Genomic DNA, 22,634 nt, shown 5'->3' with positions numbered 1-22,634 from the left:
CGGGCCGAACATGGCGCCGGGCGACTGGCGCCAGGGCTGGTGGCTGCTCAGCGCCCTACTCCTCGCGGCGCTGCTGGGTCCCGCTGCCGTGTCCTCCTTCTCTTCCTTCTCCTCCTCCAGCCCCGGCGAGCCGCGGAGCCCCGTGCGAGTGCTGTGCGGCTCCAACTGGAGCCTGGTGTTGCAGGGCCAGTGGATGCTGGAGTTGTGAGTAGCGGCCGCTTTCCCGCCCGCCTCGGAGGCAGCGTGTGCCGGGGGGGGCGAGGGGGGCTCCCGGTGAGGGGCTCCCGCTGAAGGGCGGGTGCTGCCGGTGCCTCCTACCCCGCAGTGGGGAGAAGGAGGCCGGGCACTGCCGGCCTTCCCATGCCCTGGAGGGGCCGCGCAGCTCCCCCGCCCGGGCACGGCGTGAGGGAGGCGGCGGTGCCCGCGGTCCCCCCTGCCCGCCCTGAGCCTGCGGCCACTCGCTGCCCTCGGCTGGGGTGACCCGACAGAGGTAGCTGCCCCTCAGGTTCTCCTCCTGTGCGGGCACAGAGTGACCAAGGTTACACGGGCCGCTCCTTTCTGGGGAATGAAGGACACTGAATGAAGGACATGGCCACCAAGTTTATCAGGGGGATGGAGCACCTCTCCCGTGAGGAAAGGCTGAGAGAGTTGGGGTTGTTCTTCCTGGGAAAGAGGAGGCTTTGGGGTTACCTCATTGCACCCTTCCAGTACCTGTAGGGAACTGGGAGGCAAGATGGGGCAAGACTGTGTACAAGGGCATGTGGTGACGGGATAAGGAGGAATGGCTTCCAACTGAGAGTACGCTCAGATTAGATACTAGAAAAATATACTGTGGGGGTGTTGAGGCCCTAACACAGGTTACCCAGGGACGTTGTGGATGCTCCATCCCTGGAAGTGTTTAAGGCTGGTTTGGATGGGGCTTTGAGCGACCTGGTCTAGTAGAAGGTGTCCCTGCCCGTGACAGAGAGTTGGAACTGGATTATCTCCAAGGCCCCTTTCCAGCCCAAACCACTCTGTGATTCTGTAAAGCAGCTGGCCCTCGGGTTCTTGTCCAGGTGCCCAAGGTTAAATGGGATCATTCTGCCCAGCTCCCTGCTGAGGAATAGTGTCAGGTGCTGCTCCTTGCCCTGCTTCCCTGTCGAGGGCTGTCGCTGGGTTCCGTGCAAGCTCTAGGAAGGCTGAATTCCACAGGGAATACTTAGCAGGAGCAGGCTTCCAAAGCAGCATTACATAATATCCCAGCACACCCTCACTCCAAGCCTTGAGCTCTGGAGTTCTCCTTCAAGGGAGATCCATCAGGTTTCATTAACATTGCAGTGCTGCTGTTCCCAGTCCGGGTGACATCAAGAGAGGTTTGTCTGTTTGGAGTTTTAAGTTTTAAGACACGACACAGTTCTTGAAGTTCACGTGGTGTTCTGTTCTTGGAGCCTCGCTCACCTGCTTGTATTTAGAAGGGGTAGGAGCTTGAGGGGTTTTTCTAAAGACAGCAATGAATAAAAAAGTAGTTTAAGTAGGCAGTAAACTCACATGGTGCCTGTGGGCTGTGCAGCTATGAAATAGGATTTTATTGTGGTGTGTGTGCTGCTTTGTGGAGGTGCTTAAGTTCTAAACAGGTTGAACATCTGAACCCGTGCTCCAGCACAAATACCTGCTCAGCTGCCTAAAGTTTTGCTTTACTGTTGAATTTGAGATATCTCCAAATATCTCTTGTTAGTCTCTGATTAGGGGGAGGGGCTATCACTTCCCTTAGGACTTTACTGTTAAGTATCCTACTGGACACCTGGTGTTAATCAATGACTAGGTGGGAACAATCCTGAAATAGCTGGCTGAGGGACCCAGGGGTGCCAACTGTGATGGCTCAGGATTTGGATTTGATTTTTGGTCTCTTTCTTTCCCTTTTCATTTATTGTGATCTGAAAGGTGAGGAAAGAGAGAACCTCCAAGTGGGAAAAAATAAATTTATTTTTAAAATTGCAATGTTTTCACTTGGTACATCTTAGTCTCATGTGAAAGCAACTGTATGGAAGTTACTGATTCACGTGTGTGTTGGTGAGTTTTAAGGAGGAAAAAGGTTATTTATGGCAACTATGAGTTTTTTATTTCTAGTAGAAAATATTTCAATAATTAGTGATGTATGCCTTTGAGAAAGAAAAAAAGAGGAACTAACTGAAATCAGAAGTGGTTGGGATAGCAAGCAGTTAAAATCCTTTGCAAGTCTTTATTCCACTTGCAACCTTCCCCTCTGGTTTGGAGTGACAGGCACTGACAAAAGCAGGGTCAGCTTTAGTGCTGGCAGAGTGTGGAACGTGTTGCTGCATTGCTTAAATTAGACTTTATTTAATTTTCTGTGCAGTGTGTGATGTGTGAAAGATCCTCAGTTCTCTGTGCTTCTTTCTGTGGTGCACTTCTAGTGCTTTCTGGTTTGTTTTTTTTTTTTTACTGAGGAGGAACCTTTGACTTCATTGAGTATTGAAACCCAGTGCTGGTGTTGTCGAATTAGGGAGAGCTGGACATTTCCAATCGTGTCTAATCAGGAGTTTGACATCTAGTATTGATTTTTTTTTTTTTTTTCACTGTTTTTGCAGCAGTTCTCGTGCCGATGGATTTTTGGTTCCTGGTGGCTTTTATCCGGTTCAGAGCTGGTGATCCCAGCCAGGAGTCCATTGATTCCTCCCGTGCTGTGTGGTGGGTCTGTTGGCAGGACTGCAGTAATCCTCATTAAAACCTCATTTGTTAGAAGAACCTCCTGTTTCTTTACAAGACTGTTGTTTTCCAAGCAGTGCTTATTTTAATTAATGCAAATGTTGTTATGAAATCTCTATGGAAAAAAAAAAATACTTATTTTGGTCACCTGCTCTTGAAGCCTTTTGCCATGGTGAGGAACAGGTACTGCTGCTGTTTAATGTCAGTTTTTCTGGAAAATTTACTCTGAAATTCCAATTTTTATTGTTCCCACGTGCACAACTAGAGAAATTTAAGTTTGAAATTACTTGTGTGGGGGACCTGTAGTGGAAATAGGATTTTTTTTTTTCCCCTCCATCCCTTGTAGCTGAAGTGTGTGTACTTGGCTGGCTTGTTGTAAATATTTGGTTATTCCGAGCTGGCAAAATTGCAGGCCCTGGAAGTGCTGCTGCAGTTCATTGATAAAAATGTTCTGGATAAAGTGTCTCTGCAAGACATTGCAACACTTTTTGCCTCCTGTAGCTATCAGAGCACACAGGTCCTCACTGGAGGGCCGCAAATTTGCTGCCGGGATGAGCTGTGTAACAAAGTTTCCTTTCTTCCTTATCTCCAGTCTGTAGGAGCAAGATAATGATTCATTAACGCGAGGAGTTTTCTTTTTGTCTTTAATGTTGTGCCTGTTTGGAACGTAGGGAGCTAATTTCTGCTCTGCTTATTTTGTGTTTGCAAACATAACTTGTTCCAAGCTCGATTTATCTTAATTTAACACCCTCTTCTTTTTGAAGTAAATTAAAACAATCAGACAAAAAAACCCCCCAAAAACCAAAACACCATCAATGAACGTGATCTCTAAGTACAAAAGAAACTATTTACACTCTTGTTGCATCTGCAGTACTTTAGGTACTTGTTTCTACACCGGGTGCTAAATGTTTTGCTTCCCCTTTGTTTCACCACCTGAAAAAGAATGCCTTAATTTCCTATTTTAATTCTAGCCGGGTGAAAATCAGTGTAATAGTCACGTTTCTAAGGCTAGCTTATTATAGTATAGGTCCATACTTTTATTTTCCCTTTGTCATATATCATTAAATATTGCCCTGCTGTCTCCTAGGCCAGATAATCACAAGGGTTCAGTCCTCCCACCAGCACTTTTGGCTGTAGTTCCAAGGCAGGGTGCTAAAAACGTAGCTGAATGTTTTGGTGCTAAAAACGTAGCTGAATGTTTTGGTGTTTAGATGGTTTAATGCTTTTAATGGGCTGGCTTGAAACACTTTGTGTAAATAAACTCCTGAAGGATTTAATAAATTATTTAATGATTGCTGTGGCTTAGATTGAAAGTTCAATAAGATTGGGAATTTTCTGTCACTTAGGAGTTTAGTCTCTTTTTCTTGTTAGTATCCAAGCTTTTCTTTGTCCTGTTCTTAAAAAAACTCCAAGCACTAAACAACCCAATAAAACCCAAAAAGCAAGGGGGAATGAAAGTCAAGTTATCAAAACTGATAAAATATGAAGCAGAAATATCCTTGTAGTGGATGCTTAATATTGCAGAAGGGGACATAAAACCCTGGAGAGTGATGGAACCTAATCTGCTGAAGCTCTGGAATATTTGACATAGTTTGTCAGTGATTGATTTGCTTTATACTTTAAGGATAATTTCTCCTTCTTAAAAAAAAAAAGTGCTTGTGAATGGAAAGTTGTTGAGGGTCCCTTTTAAAAAAAAAAAGTCTTCATTTTCTGTTTCAATTCTAACCAGGTGAAAATAGTGTGAACAGTGTAAGTAACAACAAACCTCCTTTGTTTGCTCTGTGAGGGAGCTCAGACTTGGGCAATTCGTGGAAAAAAAACCCCAAAACATCTTGTTTAACTTTGACAGAGCAGCTGTTTTTGGGTTGGGAGGTCTCCCCTGCCTGATTTGGGGGGGTTTGGCACATTGCAGGAAGCTCCTTGTCCTCTTCCAGAGCATGTGCTGCTGTGATACAGATCTCAGTAAATGACAGGGAGCAACTTGTGTATCTTTGGCTTCCACCTGCTCACTTGACAAGTCCACTAAAACCATGTGGTTGATCTTCTGAAGCTTCTCTTTTGTTGAAGTTACAAAGCTGCCTCTACTCCCTCAAGACTTATCTGTATTTAGGGACTGTCTTTTATTTTTTTTTTTTTGTTGTTATGCTTGTGAAATCTGTAGCAAATAAGGCAAAACTACTTAAAAGAATAAAAGTAATAATTGAATTCTGATACCATTTTAACAGACTGTTTGGTGCTGTCTGAACATTTTTACTTTATTTTTAATAGTTCTCCCGATGGGAACTCCAAGAGTACCATTTCTTAAACCAAACTGTTTGATGATGTTACATCTCCCTGAGATTATCAATAATGGGAGGGGAAAAAGCAGGCAGAAGGAGTCAGTTACATATATTTGAAAATGAGGGAATTGGTGAACAGAACAAGAAGGGACATGAATGGCTCGGAGTTGGAAACTGTATCAGGAACATCTCAGTAAAGTCACTGTGTTTACTGATCTCCTGCACTGAATGGCACTTTGCTCAAGCTGGTTTTAACTTATGGTGGGGATTTTTGGGTTTTTTTTGTATTGCCTGAGTGAAGTTGCTGGTATGTGAAAGCCAAAGCTTTTATGCTTTAAATCAGAGATAAATAGAAGTGAAAAGCAAAGTCTGTGTCTAAGAGCCTCAAATTCGGCTTTTGTGTGTTGCTTTCTCTGTGCCCCCTGCAAAAAGCTTCAGGTGCTGTAATGGGCTGGAGTAGGAACCAGAAAACTCCTGGCTACGTGGAAATAGTGATTTTAACCCCCCTGAGGCCAGTTGTTGTTGCAGTGATGGATGTCAGCTGCCTCTTTTTATGGAGGGCTGACAGCCTTTGGGAATATTTCAGCTGTAAAACTTTGTGCCAGGTGAGAGCTGCGTGTGAAACCTGCCTGCAGTGAATAGTTTGGAAACGTGTGATTTGTAGCTGTGTGGTGTTTTCCATCTGATGGTTAAATGGTGAAGCACAGCAAATTGCTTTTTAAGGTGTAACAGGCTACTGAAAACTTTCTCTCCTTAACCAAGTGCCCAAGTCTTGGTTTAAATTCCAGTAGACTTAGATTTTTTTTTTAAATTGGAAAGGCCTGTTTTCTTGTAAGGCACAGGGAGCACTGCAAACAAGGCAGCAGTTGGAGCTACCCCCTTGTGCAAAGGCAGGAGCAGGAGGGGTAACAGCCCTAAATTTGGTGGTTTTATTTCCTGCTCCTACAGATTTTTTTTTTCTGGGGAATATAAGAATGGCAATTGTACTGTGACTTCTGTGGAAATATGAATCAGCCACAGTCCTAAAGGATTCATTAGAAGCCCACGTTGAAATCAAGTACTTCCTTAAAGCCTCGGTTCTTCAGGGTGCAGAAAGAAAGCTTTTGGAAGTTTTGATGAAGGTGATCTAAGCATCAAGTATTTTGCTCTCCAGTACCTTCCTGAAAGAGAAAGTGTAAGGGAAGATATTTTTAAGACTGAGGCACAATAAAGCTTTGTTAATATGATTATTTTTTTTTTGTTATTTCCAGAAAGCACTCCTAAATTCCTCAGTGCTTCAGGTGCTGCATAACAAATGCAGGCGTTAAAGCTTCAGAAAAGAGAGGGTGCTGAAGTAAACAGCAGTGCTAACTTGCAGAAATCTGATTTCTCATGCGAGTTCTGCCTTGTACTCGGTGTGGACAGAGTGTGTTTCCTGGCTGGCAAGAGCTGGATGTGTAATTTTAGGAATGTAAAGCAAATATTTTCGTCCTGGTTGTGCTGGAGTGGCTGGATCTTGTAGCATGGGATGGAACTGTTGCCATCCCATGTCCGGTATCGGTAATAAAAACCAGGTAGTCAACAATCAGTGCTCTTGGGCAAGTTCATTGTTGTGCTGTGTCACTGCCAAACCGTGACATGGGTGGGTTTCAATGCTGCTTTGAACTAAAGAAAATATTGATAATGATAAGAATGTTAGCCATGTGTGTTGAGAATTCCACCTAATTTCATTCAGAGCTGCTCACGAACGTCAAATGTAAATATAAACTTTGATAGGGCCCGTATTTCTATTTCAAGGTCAGACTAAACAGGTGTATTAATTGTGAAAATCTCTCATGGCATGAATTTGACACATCTGGAAAACAGACCCACTTCTGTCTTTCATTTTAGAGCAACACCAGCAGCGTTATCTGATGGATGTATGTGGTTCTTACTTATCAGTCAAGCTGCTCTAATAAAATAGTACTGTTTGTGAAGTACAGTACCTGTCAGAATATTATTAAAAGCCCTCTGTAGGCCAGCAGCACAATGGAAACAGTGCTGCATATGAGGCTTGTTTCCAGCAGCTTTTTGAAATGTATCAAGGAGCTGTCTTCTGGCAGGATAAGATTTATGTCCTTTTTTTTGAGCTGCTTTCACGCAGGATGATGGTGACTCAAAAAAAAAAAAAAAAGATAGTGGCTTTCACAGTTAAAAATTCCTGGTACAGTTAAATACAACAAGTATTTTTATATGGTGTCATTTTAACTCCCAAGTGACGAGAGTTCCTATTTTTAAATACTGAAGTTTCAAAGCTCCCATGAAGCGCTCAGAGTAAATTTGACTCGACCTCCTCTGTGAGAAATGACCAGAAATTCATCTTTTGAAACGTTCTTTCTCTGAAATTATCCAGGGAGAAAACAAGAGCCGAGCAAGACAATAAGTCTGAGCAGTAGGAATTTGATGTGCACTCTGTTTAAATCTCTAATGGGTGCTATCAAAAGGGACGTGTTCTGCTGTATGGAGTAGTGGGCTGAGGCAGATGTAATTTCTGGAAGTTCTGAGGTGTGGGAAATCAATACAAAATGCTGTGATGATGGATGAAGGATTCCGCTGCAGAGCACAGCCCGGCATCAATAATTCAGAGAACTGCCATGGAAATGGATTTATTTCCTATGTAAATAGAATCCATCACAAGTGCTGAGCAGTTTGGATATGAATTTCTCCGACCTTTGGAGATTTGCTTTTGTTTTAATAACAGGAGGAGGAACGTAGGGATTGATAAAAAACTACCTGGTTGTCTTGTTCAGCAGACTTGATCAAGAAAAACTGTGGGTTTTTTTCCTTTGTGATTGATATGTTTGTATCTTCTCTGTAGGATGAATCAATTTGAGTGCCTTTAAGTGTAAGAATATTAAAGTACTTAACCTGTTTTTCCCCTTTAGTTATGCTCCCTGGTGTCCAGCTTGTCAGCAGATTGAATCCACCTGGGAGAGCTTTGCCAAGGAGAGTGAACATCTCGGCATCACGGTTGGGAAGGTGGATGTCACTCAGGAACCAGGTATAGCATGAAACAGACTCTTTTAATAATGGGAATTATTCAATATAAGCACCACTTAGTACTTATTCAGCTTTTAAAACCGAAATAGCCTCATGCACCTTTTTATTTCTCCATGTAGTTCCTATCTGTGAAGTTTGTAAACTCCATTTGAAGGATTAAAGAATTGGGGGAGTGATCTGGCTTAATACTTAATAAAAGAAGCTTATTCTCTATTTTAATCTACTTCCCTGAAAGCTGTTGCCTGTCTCATTCCTGTCTCCTCCAAAGTGTCTGCAGAAGATTCCAGCTCTGTAACTGGAGAGTCCCAGGGTGTGGTAGCACTGCCTTAATTAAAGTCCTTAACTGTTTCCATGATGGTGCTGCTTTATTGTCTTATTTAATTGTGGTAGTGCTTTAAATTGCAGTTGTTTGTTATTTCCATTGTTGTTTTCTGCTGGTGATGCACATATGCAAATGTGTTTATGGAAGGGTTTTTTTGGCTATCCACAGAAGCAGGACTGCAATCTAATTTACTCCTTTAGTGACTCCCTTCAGAGGTTTGGATGTGTGTTTGTACAAGCAGTGCTAATATTGTATAAACCTCTGCATCCCTTGGGAATGCTTCACGCTTGTCTTGGCTTTGAGGGGATAAAGGATTTTGTCAGCAGTATCAGAGATGTTACTAGAATAAAAAGGCTGAGCTTTACTGAATTTTTTTTTCTTTTCTTTTTTTTGTAAAATGCGTTCATTTTATTAGTTGAAAACATGCTGAACAAGTTGCTTTATCAAATAACAGCAGGGAAAGTACTGAAGCTCTGGTCTTAAAATCACCTTTTATGGGTTCATGTTTTGTTAAAAGTTCACAAATATGCAAAAACTCTTATGCCAAAAAGCTGCATATAGTAATCATTAATAGCTTAATAAACAGATACATCTATTTACAAAAATGTATTATTTAGATTAAAATTTAAAGCCAACTTCTCATTTTAAGAAAGCAATGGTTACCCTGGAGTAAGGCTGCAAAGGGGCATTCATTATAATCCTATCCAGTTATTTTCTCCCAATTAGACAGGGATTCTCTGGCTTATGTAATGTTCCAATGAAAGGATTTCCATCTTAACTGTGGCACTGGGATAAGACTGTAATTTCAAAATGCACTTTTGGGTATGAGGCTGTAAAAATAAAATACTTGGGACTTCAAAGGTAAAAAAATGGAATGGCAGGGATCAGATACTTCATACTCAGACTGGCAAACAAACATTTATTCCCTTATCTGCCCCTTGGTGCCGATGTGATTCTGAAGGTACACAAGTTCCTTTGGAAGCTTTCCAAGGTTCCCGAGGTGTTCTTACCCCAGGCTGTGCTCTGTCCTTTCAGCTGGTGTGTTGAAATGCTCTGTCTCCTATTCCTGCCTGCACAATGGTACCTTAATTAGTGTTGATTATGCAACCCCTCCATCACACTGAAAGTAGCCAAAACGTGTTAAATATGAGGGAAACCCACGAGATGAGTGCAGAGCTGCAGAAAATTGCACTGCCAAAACCTGCAGGAGAAAGTGGCCCTTCATGGGGCTTAATTGCAGCAGATGCCTGAAGAATAAACCCTCCAGAGCCTCAATGGCCTTCCAGCACATTTCAATCACTGCATGTTCCGGCCTTAAAGTGCCTCCTCTTGCCTCATCTCCTCTATTGAAACACTCAGGATGGAAAAGGCAAGTCCTGGAGATGCTTCTGGATCCCCAGGTTCTGTGTGTTTGTGGTGCCTTTTTTAAGCTCCCAGCTGCAACGTTCACCTCTGAATTAAAACGAGACTTCTCGAGTCTTCTGGATCTTCTTTGAGTAGCTGTTGGATGAAAGCAGCTGTGTTTTTAGATCTCTGTGTATTTTAGGGGGTGTCTGAGTGCAAATACTGAAGGTTTCTTTATTCTTGATTAGCTGTTGATTTCATAATGGATGTCAGTTTTTGATTTGCAAACAGAAGCAGATGCTTAACTGTATTTCAAGTTAAACTAGTAGCCACTTTAAGTTTGTGTTAAACACATGCCAAAACTTATTGTCTGTGCTTAAATTTTGTAGCTGACTCACATCCGCTTTTGCTGGAGGTGTCTTAGATAACCAGCAAACCTCCAGCTAAAGTTTTGGGGATGCTTCAATGCATTTTGGCAACGGATTTTAAACTTTTAGGTTTTATTATTCCCCTGAGACCATCTTTACTCTAAGACTGGCTACTGATAAGAGGTTTAAGGCAGCTATTTTGTTTTCTCTTTGCCTGCCCAGTATTTGTAAGAACTTCAGGGAGTCTTTTCAGTGTGCCCATGACTTTCTCTGTTCTAAAGCTCATTATGTTCTTTATGGCTCTCCACCTAGTTTTCCTTGTGCAGCTGTGCTCTGTGCTTTATTAATTCCGGTGTTACACTTGGGGCTTTGTTTACTTTGCATCTCCTGTGCTGGCACAGCTTTTAACTGGTTTGTAAAGTTTGCCACCACCTTGAATCTCACAGCAGTAAAGGCAGAGAGCTGAAAAGTTGAAGCAAAGAAAGTTTCCTTTCTGGAGCTTTAAAGATGGTTTGCTTTAAACATCTACGAAAAGCCCCCAAACAACAAAAGGGGCCACAACACTTTTTTGCCTATTCCATGGAGGAATTCAAACTAGGAAAAACATTACCACTGAAACTCCTTTTAAAAATACCTGTCTTGTTGCAGTATGGCTCATCTTTGTCTTTAAAGGCAGAAACTCTCTTGCTCCAATACTTTCCCCTGGCTAATCCTGGTGCCTAAAGCTGTTTGCATTATTGAAAGCTGAATAGGGACTTAGTTTCCCCAAAGATTTTCACAGAATTTTACAAAAGGCCAAGTTAAATAACTGTACTCTTTACACTGGTGCTTTAGATGAATGGCAGTTGCTGGCTTGAGGAATTCAGCCCTTCCTAGTGGAGTTGGACTGCACATCTAGGGTTTGATCACCTCTGGAGGCTCTTTTTTTTGTTTATTTGGGCTTTTTTTTTTTGTCCTTTCTGCTGTCTCATGGCTGATGCTCCAAAAGTGATTGTCGTGGCTTAAACTGGCAATATTTTACCAACCAGAATGCTGAGACATCCCAAGCTATTTTATCCATCTTTATAGTTACCTGGAGAGGAATGATGTGTGGGAAGGAAGAATAAGAATCTGGAAACATCCTGGAACACGATGTGCATTTGTGTGACTCTTCCTCTCAGTTGGAGCTGGTCTGGTCACAGACTTCAGCTCTTTGCAAATATTGATCAGGGAAACCCATTAATTAGAAAAATTTGCTTGCAGTAAACATTCTCCAAGGTCAACATTTTTCCGTAGTTTGTCAGTATTTAGTATCTGTTACTGTTTGTAGCATTTCTGAAGACAAACTGTTAAACCTGTATTTACAAAACAGTGGTAACAGCCCTGCATCTGCTGCTTTCTAGTTCAAATCTGTAGGTATTTATAGATAAGTCAGAATGCTGAGAAACTTCAGTTTTACTGAATTGCTTGAGGCTTTTTTTTTTTTTCCCCCCCTTTCTAGGCTTGAGTGGTCGTTTCTTCGTCACAACACTTCCTACAATTTACCAGTAAGTGTTTCCTGCTGGAAACTGCAGCTGCTGAGTCCTGCTTGTCACTTGTTTTGGACTGTAACTCTGAGATGTAGGGGGGAATGAAGGAGTGCTGACTTCTGGTTTTAGCTCAGGTTACTGCTGGAGCTTTGCTTGTGTGGTAAAATCCTCATCTTACTTTAAGGGACTTCACTAAGTTTCCCTGTTACCAGAGCTTTAAAAAATGGATCAGAGAAGGCAGTTCCTGTAGCTCTACTCCAGTAAGGTGATGTCATCCCTAAAACATTGAACCCTTTATTAAGTCAGGGTATCATGAGTCATGCAGATATATATACACATCTATATGCACACTTCTAATTCTGAGTTGTATTTAAAAAAGGATTTGGTTGTTAACCTCATGTGCTTTGTGTTTGCTGGAGTGCAAGCGAATATTTAAGAAGTTTTGGTAAAGACTGAGACCTTCCATCATGGAATGCAGTCCCAAAACACCCAGTTATCCGAGCAGGTGAAACCTAGAACGTGTGTGGGGTTTTCCTTGGGTTTTTTTTTTCCGTGGATACCGTTTTAGGGGACGTGTGTGTCAATGGGAATTCCTGTTTTCCAGTGCCAACGACGGAGTGTTCCGCAGATACCGAGGCTCCCGGACACTGGAAGATCTTCAAGGCTACATTTTAGAGAGGAAATGGGAAGCTGTGGAACCTGTGGCAGGATGGAAATCTCCATCTTCTATAATGTAACATGTTGTTTTTATTAACAAGAGCCATGTTTTATAGCTCATTATTCACTAAGGGCCCTATGTTGACAGCTTACAGACAAAAGGCCTTTATTCCCTAGATTTATTCCCTTTGCAGAAGCCATCTGGATTGACAGCCTGCTTTCCAGTTTCTCACCTTTAAAAGCAGTTTATTTGCTGCATTCCCTTTTGTTCCTGCCTGCTAAGGCTCGTTTGTCATCTTTGAAAAGAGATTAAAAATAATACAGCCACTGAGCATTATGTAAGTGCCACTTCCAATATCTGCTGAGTGCTGGAATCAAGAGCATGTTTATGTAGATTATTCCTTCATGACTCCTGGCTACTGGGCCAGGCAGCCTTTAGCTTTAAGGATTTCTTCTTTGTGTCTTTACAAGAGAGCCTTTTGTCCTCCTGTGGAATGGGAAGTAGTGTAGTGCTTGCACAGTGTATCAAAATTTGTTTTCAGGGTGGATTTGCTTTGAAATACCAAATAGAGTGTTTCCATGGCACAAAGGATGAACCTGAGATGTGAGTGGCCTGCATTTCATCCTGGCTGAAGCTATTATGTGTAAATTCACCTCAAAATCCACAGAGGGTCCTTATTTTTTTCATCTGAGAAGGAAGAAGAGCTGTAGGATATTTAGTAACGGGGAGAGGAGCTACAGGGCTGCTGGGAGTTGGGGAAAAGGGGGTTAGAGCTGCACAGGGTTGTGCTGTGAAACTGCTCTTCCTTGATAGAATCAAAAGTCCTCTTTCAAGGGGCTGGTTTAGGGTTTCAGGGTCTCAAATGGGTTTGCAGTGGCCTCCTCCTGACAATTCCTGGGGCCTGAAGGGCATTGGAAGTCTATGGAATCTTGTCCTGGTTTCTGTGCAGTTTGCTGTGTATCCCAACCCCCCTGGTCTTAGAACCTGTTCCTTCCATTTCCTTGTTTTCTAGGATGCACGGCATGGCAGGGCTGTTCCACTTCTCGGGGTGGATCAGGGTAAGTGACTGTGTGGTGGGGTTTCCTACACCCCCTTTTTATGATTAGAATAATCCCAGTGGTCAAAACCTAACTGAAATTTTTATTATCCTTTTATCAGACTGAAGTTTGCCTTTGTAGTGCGTCTACATATATATATATATAGGTTTTATAGTATCTTTGCACTATAAAGTGCTAATAATCTATGCAAAAATGGCAGTTTGATTGCAAAGATTATCATCAATAATAAAAACACTTCCTTTTCTTATTGTCTTGGTGTAGTTACAAAGCTCTATCAAACTGTGCGAAGGGGATAAAGTAGTTTTTTTTTTTTTTTTGAGAGCTGCTGCAAAAACGGTTGTAAATACCAGGAATACATTTAGGATCTGACAGATTATCTCACTTAATACTATTCCTCAAGATTACCTCATTTTCAGAGTTTAAATCATGTTCTTCTGCAGGTTGTTTGCACTGTGTTTGTACAAGAGAAGGGAGGGTAAAGGGTTTATTTTTTGGGGGTTTCAAACTGCCAACACCGTTTGCATAGGGACACGAATTTGGATGATAGAGTGATTATCAGAAGTAAAGGAGAAATGCTTAGTGTACACTGTAAAACATTTTACATGTAAAATATTTTACTTAAATATTTCGAGGTGCTTTCATTTTGGAGCTATCAAAGCTTTTCCTGTGCATGCAAATACTGAGAGTTTTCAGACCTTTCCCGTTTTGTTCAGGGAACATCCACTTAAAAATCTTCAAGTGTAGCCGAGATTGAGACTGTATTTGACTGTAGCAAAATATCTTAATATTGTAACATGCTTCAAAAAATAAATGCAGTGGAGAGTTTGAATAGTTTGTATCACTTGCAGTCAGCATCAAACGAACCCGGAATCCAACAGAACTTGGAGTTGTTGGTTTCCTGTGCAAACTCTCTTTGATTCTCTCTGGATATTATTAACTTTTTATAGCTTTGTGGTGTTTCTCTTCCGTGTAATGATGTTGTATCTCCATAGTTTCCTTCCTGAAAGATTAACTGGGAAGGAACCTTCTCTAATTAGCTTTCCCCTTGGATGAGTATTTCAGCTGTACATTTCCTCCCTCTTCTTGCTGTGCTTTAATAAATACTGGAAGCTGTTCTAACACTTAAAAGCACTCTGGAATTTCAGTATCTGAGCTCTTGTGAGTGTTGATTGTGGTTTGTTTGGAAAGATCTAATGTCATAATTGACTTCCTCCCAGACCACCTGAGTCATTGGGCTGCTTCATTCACTGAATTGAATTTGTAGGTTGGCAGTTGCAAAGCAATATTAATATTGTATTTGGATGATTATCTCCGAGTTTATAAGTGAAATCACTTATTCAGTGTCTGCTTAGAATGGGTGGGTCCTTTTAGGAGCTAAACAGCTTAAGTAAAATAAATGGCTTAATTTCAGTTAATGGAGAGTTGCTGTATAAGGGTGAAGGATGCTGGGACACTTCCCTGTGTGCTCTGAGGCTCCCTCAGAAATTCATCCCCAGTAAGATTATTATGGCATCTCTAATGATGAGTGTCTCAGGAAGAAGGAATTGTGCATCCTCTGCCTAAAAAGCCTTTTAATGTGAACAACTCAGTAAAGAAAAACACGATCTAACGGTGTCAGGAAGGGAAAACTCTTGCATAAATACTGTTAAATGAAAGGGCTTAATCAGAGAGCAATTTATGCAATGGTGTGGGCAGTAGAAATCATAACTGGTTTTAGCTATAAAGTTATTAATTGTCTCTTTCTCGTTTCCAGCAAATCCATAACTACCTCACCGGCACTCTTGGAATTCATGTTTGGGTTTCTTATGCAATCTTCATCTTGGCCACTTTACTGATTGGCCTCTTCCTGGGTTTGGTAAGAAAGCAGATGACTTGTTTTTCTCGTTTACCTACAACTTTTGCTTTGCATTAACTTGTGGAAAAAAATAAACCCAATGTCCCTCATACTTAAAAACCTTGCTTTAGTAAGATATTATTAAATACTAATATCCATTCCCTGGTGTCCAGTGGTAGAATGTGTGAGAGGGGTTCAAAGCTGTGCTGGGGAGCTTTAAACTGGGCATTAGGAAGTGTTTCTTCACCCAGGGGTGGTCAAACACTGCAAGAGGCTTCCCAGAGAGGTGGGTGATGCCCCAGGCCTGTCAGTGTTCCATTCTTGTGGACAATGCCCACGATAATGTGCTTTAACCTGGTCAGCTCCACCTCGCTCAGCAGTTGGACCTCTCAAAAATCAATAGCAAATAAGAAACTGAGCTAAAAAAAAGAGATATAGATGGGAGTACAAGTTCTTTCAGACCAATTCCTTGGTCCGCAAGTGTTTTGCAACTACCAAGGCTTTTTAAACAGTTCTGCTGATCACTGGTTTAACCTGCTGCTAAGTCACTATTCCTTGTAGGAAGTGTAGAGGTTGTTTTTGGAACTTGGATCTCTGCCCTTCAGCCCAAATATTAGTGAAATAAAGAAAAAATTTGAGTCTCGTTCTCAGTAGTATTGGGAAGTGATTTCAAAGCAGTTGAAATTTGAAGTGAGGCAAACCCATACATAATATATGGACAGAATTGTTGTATAAAAGCAAATGTCTTTCATTATGTGTTTTCAACAACTGCATTTTTCTAGATGGTAGATTTTCACCAAAGGAGTGCAAATCAAGTCAGTGTAACTGGTTGCAAATGAATATGATGATTTAAAAGAAACTTTCCTTCTTCTTTCTTCACTTAAAAAAAAAAAAAAACCAAACTGCAAAAGCTGAAAAAATGTACAGTTAATCTCTCAGCTCTTTCCAAAAAGCTTGTCAGTGATTGAAATGTATTTCTTGAACATGGTGTCAGCTCTCTCTTTTTCTTTGCATTATTCTCAGCATGTGACGAGGAGATACAAATGTCTTCCTTGTGTTTAGATTGAACTGCACTGGGCTGTTTAAACAACAAGCACAAAAGGTGGAAGCACACATTGTATGTTGGGGAGGCAGGGGTAGGAATGGAATAACATCCCAAAATACAGAAAAACTTGACTAAGATTGTTTCAAAGTTCTCAAGGAATAAAATTCCTCAACTGTGTTCCGAACTTGTCTGCTTAAGATGCAAGCAGCTTCAATACTGAATAAATTTAGGAAAGTAGGAGGCAGAAAATGGGTAGTAGAAAGCAGAGAATGCTGGTTAGTACACACTGGGAAAGCACTTCTTCCCATGTTTTTATTTAGCTCTTGTCTCTAAGCAAGATAATATAATTTAGAAAGCCTTATTGTGTGTATCTGTCTAAAAAGAACGAGTGCAGGGAATTTTGGAACCGCTAATAAATGCCTTTGTAATTATTGCTAATAAATACCTTTCTGTCCTTTCCACAGATCCTGGTTTTGATTTCAGACTGCCTCTGCCCAGCCAGCTCAAAATACAAAGCTGAAACACCTGGTAAGTGGGTGAGAGATGGTAGGTTTGAGTGTAAACTTGCAGGAGGGAGGGCAATACATGGAACCACTAATCCAGGGGTCAGGGAAAATTGGGTTGTCTTTGGTTTGTAACTCAGTGGAATAAAGTGGAAGTTGTCTGTGCCTGATAGGCAAGAAAACCAAATGAAAGTGGAGGAGAAATACTACTGAGGATTTATCTGAATTAATTGAAAAATAAAAGTTTTCAATAGGACTGCAAAATATTTTTTGTTGGAAGGGACCTTAAAGATCGTCCGGTTCCAGTCCCAGCTGGGATAATAACCCCAGTCAGTGACATCCCTCGGTATTTCAGAACACACAGGTGGTGATGCACCTTTACAGGCCACTGTCCTGGGGTCCAGTCTCACTGCAGCCTCTGAAACTCTTGTTGTGTTTAGAGGAAGCCGTCACGAAGGACAACGTGGAGAACGCGGCGCTGGAGGAGCCGGAGGAGCCTACGGAGCTTTCCGCAGACGAAGCGGAAGAGGCTGCGGATGGGAAGGATCTCTCAGAGGGAGAAGATGCAGCAAACTCAAGTGCTGAGGACTCCGAGGAGGATTTGGCACTTGGGAAAGAATCAGGGGAAGAAGAAACAGAAGACTTGAGCGAACAACCTCTGACTGAGTCAGAGACCGAGAGCTCAGTGAGGCAGCGCAAAAGTCAGGGGGCCGAGAAGGAACTCTAGTCCTCCGTGGGGGATTTTGTGCACCTGGACCAAAGAAGTGTCAGACCAGGGTCTGAAGCTGGAGCTTAAACTTGATTTGTCATTTGTGTTTACCAAAACCTCTGCTCTGTCAGCAGGCTTGTCTTTTTTTTTTTTTTTTTTTTTTTTTTTTTTAAGCTAGGACTGGCTTCCTTTGTTCGATAAGCACAGATGCTGTGTAACCTTAGCCGTGACAATCAGAACCAGGGGGTCTTATCTGGTCCTTGTCTTCTAAGAGAAAAGGGGTGTGAGCCTCAGTTCACCAGCTGGGGAATATCTGTATATGTGTGTGTGTGTGTGTGTGTGTGTGTGTGTGTCCCTCCCTGAGCAAGGTCAGGGCTTTTAACTCCACAGTAGCTTGGCAGGACTGTGACTTCTCTGTCTGAATGTTTATTGTTCCCAAACGCCCCAGGAGCACAGATAAGGGATACACTCCCGAAAGAAGGCACCTTACCAGTCTTCTCTCAAAAATGTTGTGTACAATGGGTTTGGTTTTATCACTGTCAACTGAAGCACCTTTCTCACTCATCTTTGTTCACGTTGTTGTCCCGCAGCACGTCCCCAGATGTGTCAGTTTTTGGTGATCCAGAGGCACAGCTCGAGTTCTTTGACCCAAGAAGTTGGAATAATTGAAAACCTCAGGCAGAAAGAGAGTGGCAGCTAAATGTTGAAAATGTGTTGGAACTTTTTAAAAGGTTCAAAGGAAATTATTTTGTTCAGGGGGAATTTTTGCCAAAGCATGACTTTTTTTTTTTTCTTTTTCCCCCAATTTGTTCCCATCAGGAGATTGTAGCAAGAAGTAATCACTTGGCAGTCAGTGAGTTGTGTGTCTCTTGCCAATCCAAGCTTGTCATATGCAGTGCAGTCCTGCCATTTCCAGCTGGGAATACTTTTGGCAGAACTGAAGAGGCACTTAGGGGTTTAACCTTTGATCACTTTTTCTACTTTTTGTCACTGGGAAAAGAGAGGGGCACGGGTGGGTGGTGGGGAGAAGCTGTTAGTTTTGCTACTTATATCACAATAAAAATGTCTCTGCTGAAACATGTACAGTGAAAATGACTTGTCAGGTGGACAGCATTAGGTTGGTTAGAAGACTTGAGTCACTAGAGAAATCACTATCACTCCTTTGACTGGGTTAACTGGTTTAACTGGGTGAGTTTTTTTGGGAAGGAACATCTACAGTGAGGGTCCTGTATGTTTGATTTGTTGGTGTGTGACCATGTTTGTAAGATGTGTCTTAATCTTGATGCTATTTTTAAAATATATATATATATATTGCATAAGCCTTGCTCACATGCATGCATTTCACCTTGTTCTTCAAGAATGGAGAGTGATCAGAGATGAGATCATCTCTCATTAGAAGAGACAAGCTTGCAAGTGCAAAATGCTGGTTTCCTTTGAGACTGAGATTAATAAGGGCAATTTGTGTTGGAAGTAATGTTTTGTTGTTGGGTTTTGGTTTTTTTTTTTAAATGCTCATAAAGAACATATTTACTAAGAAAGCTTAGCTTTTCCTGTCTGTGTCCTGTCTCATGTGATGGTTTATAACATCCATTGCACTATAATGAGAAGAGTCTGTGTGGGATGTGCCCCATGGAATGAGCAGTTGTGGAAGCTCACACAGCAGCTTTTGAAAAGCTAAACTTTTATATCCAAAAATCAGAAAAAACCCCCTCTGTGGCCACTGTAGCTTGAAAACCGTACACTTCAAAGTTCAGAGTACAGAATTGTTTCCCTTATGTTTCTTTTTCCCGTTATCTGTGCATCAGGAGCTCTGGGAAGTCCGAAAGAAACCCAGGAGTGTGACCATGTTTCGTGACACGAGCAGGAGCTGGGGTGTGTGTTCAGGTACAGGAACTGCATAAGCTAATGTCAGAATAGACATATTCCCTGAATTGTGGGTCCAAACCTACCGGGCACTGAAAAATCTGTGGGACTGGATCCAGCGCAGGTTGAGGGCAGTGATGCCTTTGCTTGTCCCCAGAGAGGACGTTCTGTACCCCCGAGGGTCCTGTGGTTCTCAGGGCACAGGAGGGAGCATGTCCATGTGGAATTCTGATTGGATTTCGCTTCACTTTTGTATTCTCATGGAGCCAGTCACCTGATGTTCTCTCCAGCTGTTTGAAGAGGTTTTTGACTTTAAAAGGTACAGCACATCCCTGTGGCTTTCTTGAATGCTGTTGGGAATTGAAGGGTGAAAAAGTCAGGGATAGCTCTTCTCCGTGCTCAACTCGAGGTGTTTGGATGTTTAGACAACAAGGAGTTTTCCCAGGAGTTGGGTTTCACTACGCTGTCTTTGGATTCCAAAGGCAAACAAACCCACAAGTGGCACTTTGTCCTACAAGGCACAGGGGTTGTGGGATGCTCTGAGGAAGATCAGAAGCTCCTGTGTGTGGTGAGTGGAGTCTCTGCTGACATTTCCTCTGTTGTTGCCTGGCACCGTTGAGTTTGGGTTGTTTAAACTGAAGAGATCAAGAATTTTCCTGTGGGATCACTAAGCAGGGATTAAGTAAGCAGGCAGCAAATGACCACAGTTTAGATCTGTCTTGGGAATCTGGAAATGAGCTATGCCAGGCTTCTGAGGGTTCCTGAACATAGTAGGGATGTCATTGCTCCTGTGTTTTCATCAATAAAGTAGGGAATATTAATGGGGTTTGACATGTATTGGTGTATCTCATTACAAAGATCACTAAATTGTAATTAGGCTTTAGAAAAAGAGATGCTGTGCAGCCATTGATCCCTCCAACTTAGCTGTACGTTTGGAGGAGATTTATTGGAGCGTGACACTGGACATACCCAGCTGTGACCAAAGTTTATCTGGCAAACAACAAGTAGCAAACACTGCAGAGGCTAAATTTGTGTTCAACAGAAAAACTATGAGCTATGCAGTAAAGGTGTCATGTTCATATGCTTTCCAGGATCAGTTTTCTTCCCGCTAAAACACGTTTTAATTGAATCATGCCAGTAGTACTAATGAGACTGTTTACAGTTGTGTTAAACTTGGTGTGTTTCCAAAAAGTCAGGATCGACCTTTTGTGCCATCTGAGCATTCTGTTATGATTAATCTTAAAAATTGGAGCTTGTTCTTGCAACCTCAGTGTAGACAAAATGGCCTTGGAGGAGCTGCTGCTGCCACTGTTTAGAGTGCTTGGATTAAGGACAGGGCTGCAGGGCCTCCAAAATGTGTGTCAAAATTACTTTGGGGTGGTTGAGAACTAATTTAAATGTCAATTGTGCTGCGTGCAGCTGGCAACCAGCCCCTGATGGATCTGAACGGGAATCCTTAACAGCAAGTCAGTCAAAAATTCCAGCGGGTTGGAAATCCATCCAGCCTTCCAAACCTCTCATCCTTGAGGTCTGTGTGAAACTTGTGAGTCTTGGAATGCTCTGTATCTGCTGCCCCCTAGGTGGGCTGTGTTATGTGGGATTGCTTCCTGGAAATGTCGTGGGATTGTCTGTTACATGGAAGTGTTGCAAATTTATACTCTGGGTATTTTTACTGAAATTCCACATAAACTTTGTATTTATGACCATCTCGCAGTTAGTTTTCATTTCCTCGGTGTGTGGTTGGCTCATCTGTGGCAATAATTTGGCAGCCAGCAGGATGTGGTCCAGGATGAAGGTACAGAGCTAAATGGCCCATCCTCAGGTTGTGTCTCACAGCAGGCAGAGCTGAAGGAATGGTCCATAGGGACAGCTGTGCCAGAGGGAAGAGGGATACCAGGAATCATCACTGCAAACTACTTGGATGATGTGAACAACTGGAACCAGTTCATGGACTCATTCTCTTCAGGTGAGTTCCCTGAGCTGCCTTTCCCTGGGAACACAGCAGCTGCAGGGCTTGGGGGATTTGCCATTCCCTTTGGTTTGCTTCTTTTCCTTTGCATCCATTTCCTGCTGTAAAGTGGAAGCTGGAATGGTGTCAAATGAAGCCTTGTGAGTGTTTTGTTGGTTTGCTGTTCCATCAGCTGCTTCTCCTTCTGTTTTGCAAGAATATGAAATTTTCTCCATGAAAACAGCACGTGGGATCCTACAGCCAAAATCTGATCCGGCTCTGGAAGTTGTTATCCACAATGAGACAAACCTAAGCTCTAGTTCTGTAGAGGAAATATGAAGATACTCTGATGGCTGAACTAAAGGGGTAGAAAAGCGTGAGTTTCTACTTTGGAATTTTGAACTGCACCTTGGAATTTTGAGCTGGACCAGTGGTAACTCCCAGCTCCTGGGAATGGGGCTGCCAAGGAGTGTGTGCCTCCTCCTGGGAGCTGATCACACTGCAGGGACTACTTGTTTTAACCCAGCATCTTCATTCCTTTCCCAGTAGGAAAACACCTAAAAAACCTCTCTGTGCTTTACTTTCACTTTATCTTTCCTGAGGAGAAAGGAAAGCTCCGGATTTAAACACACAGGGAACAAATGGGAATTTGTGTCAGTGCCACATAAGGAAGTGGAAAAAATCACCCTTGACAAGGGCACTTTTTATGTCACTGTGCGATTGAGGAGGCAAAACTGGCACTGAGAACCTCTTTGTAGACCTGCCCTGGGTTGGTTTCCTTGTGCACAGTTATCCAGCTCCTCCCAGGAGAACTGGTCCTCTGCCCCATGCCCCAGCCTCCTGCCATCCCAGCAGTCCCCAGACTGCCCCAAATAGACATCCAGGGGCCTGTTCCAGCCACCTGCTCACTGTCTGTGCTGAGTGGCCAAGGGACTGTCCCTGTCCCTGCAACATCCATCTGTTTTGACTCCCATGCTGGAGTTGCTGGGATAAAAAAACCCCAAATATTTCCTGCTGGTTCTTCTGATGGAGTTGGAGGGGTCTAAAGAAATGTCAGTCCAGCTCTGATTGGTGTGAGAGACTGTCTGAAAACACTCCAGGAAATAGGGTTTTTCTGGCTTTATTTTGGCGAAATTCACAAGTGTTCATGGGGAATCTGGAAGCCAAAACGAGTATTAACTTATGTGACTTGATAAAACAGCTTTGCACAACAGTCTTGATGGCTTGAACACTGAAATATTTGAATTATATGTTGCAGTTAACTTTGCCAGTTAATCTTTACTGCAGTTAGCTGCAGTGAGAAAATCCTAGCTGGCTCATCCTTCCCCTATGGAATATTTCATGTGTCAGTGGGAGACGGTTGGCATCTCTGTGATCCTGCAGCAGGACACAGGTTCAGTCAGATGCTGATCCTTTGCTCCAGGGTTGAAGGTCAGCTGATGCCTCATTAAAGCAGCTGGAGGAACCCTCATCC

The 22,634-nt window shown here is 42.4% G+C and overlaps 1 protein-coding gene across 2 annotated transcripts; it reads left to right on the top strand.

Moving 5' to 3' along the window:
* The first annotated feature begins 2 nt into the window (after positions 1-2).
* On the top strand, positions 3-21,178 carry TMX4 (thioredoxin related transmembrane protein 4). 2 transcript variants are annotated; one of them, XR_004355788.1, is made up of 9 exons: positions 3-204; positions 7,886-8,001; positions 11,515-11,560; positions 12,147-12,275; positions 13,213-13,258; positions 15,012-15,113; positions 16,602-16,665; positions 17,081-19,531; positions 21,049-21,178. XR_004355788.1 is itself a non-coding variant. In XM_032681404.1 (8 exons), exons 1-8 carry the CDS (start codon positions 11-13, stop codon positions 17,365-17,367), a joined length of 984 nt encoding a protein of 327 aa, XP_032537295.1. In that variant the 5' UTR covers positions 3-10; the 3' UTR covers positions 17,368-20,918. The 2 variants fall into 2 exon arrangements, 1 of the variants encoding a protein (XP_032537295.1); XM_032681404.1 differs by lacking the exon at positions 21,049-21,178 and having other exon boundaries at positions 17,081-20,918.
* Positions 21,179-22,634: the final 1,456 nt, after the last annotated feature.

Source organism: Chiroxiphia lanceolata, chromosome 3 (genome assembly GCF_009829145.1).
Source record: "Chiroxiphia lanceolata isolate bChiLan1 chromosome 3, bChiLan1.pri, whole genome shotgun sequence".
Lineage (NCBI taxonomy): Eukaryota > Metazoa > Chordata > Aves > Passeriformes > Pipridae > Chiroxiphia > Chiroxiphia lanceolata.
This window is presented reverse-complemented; position numbering and strand designations above follow the sequence as displayed.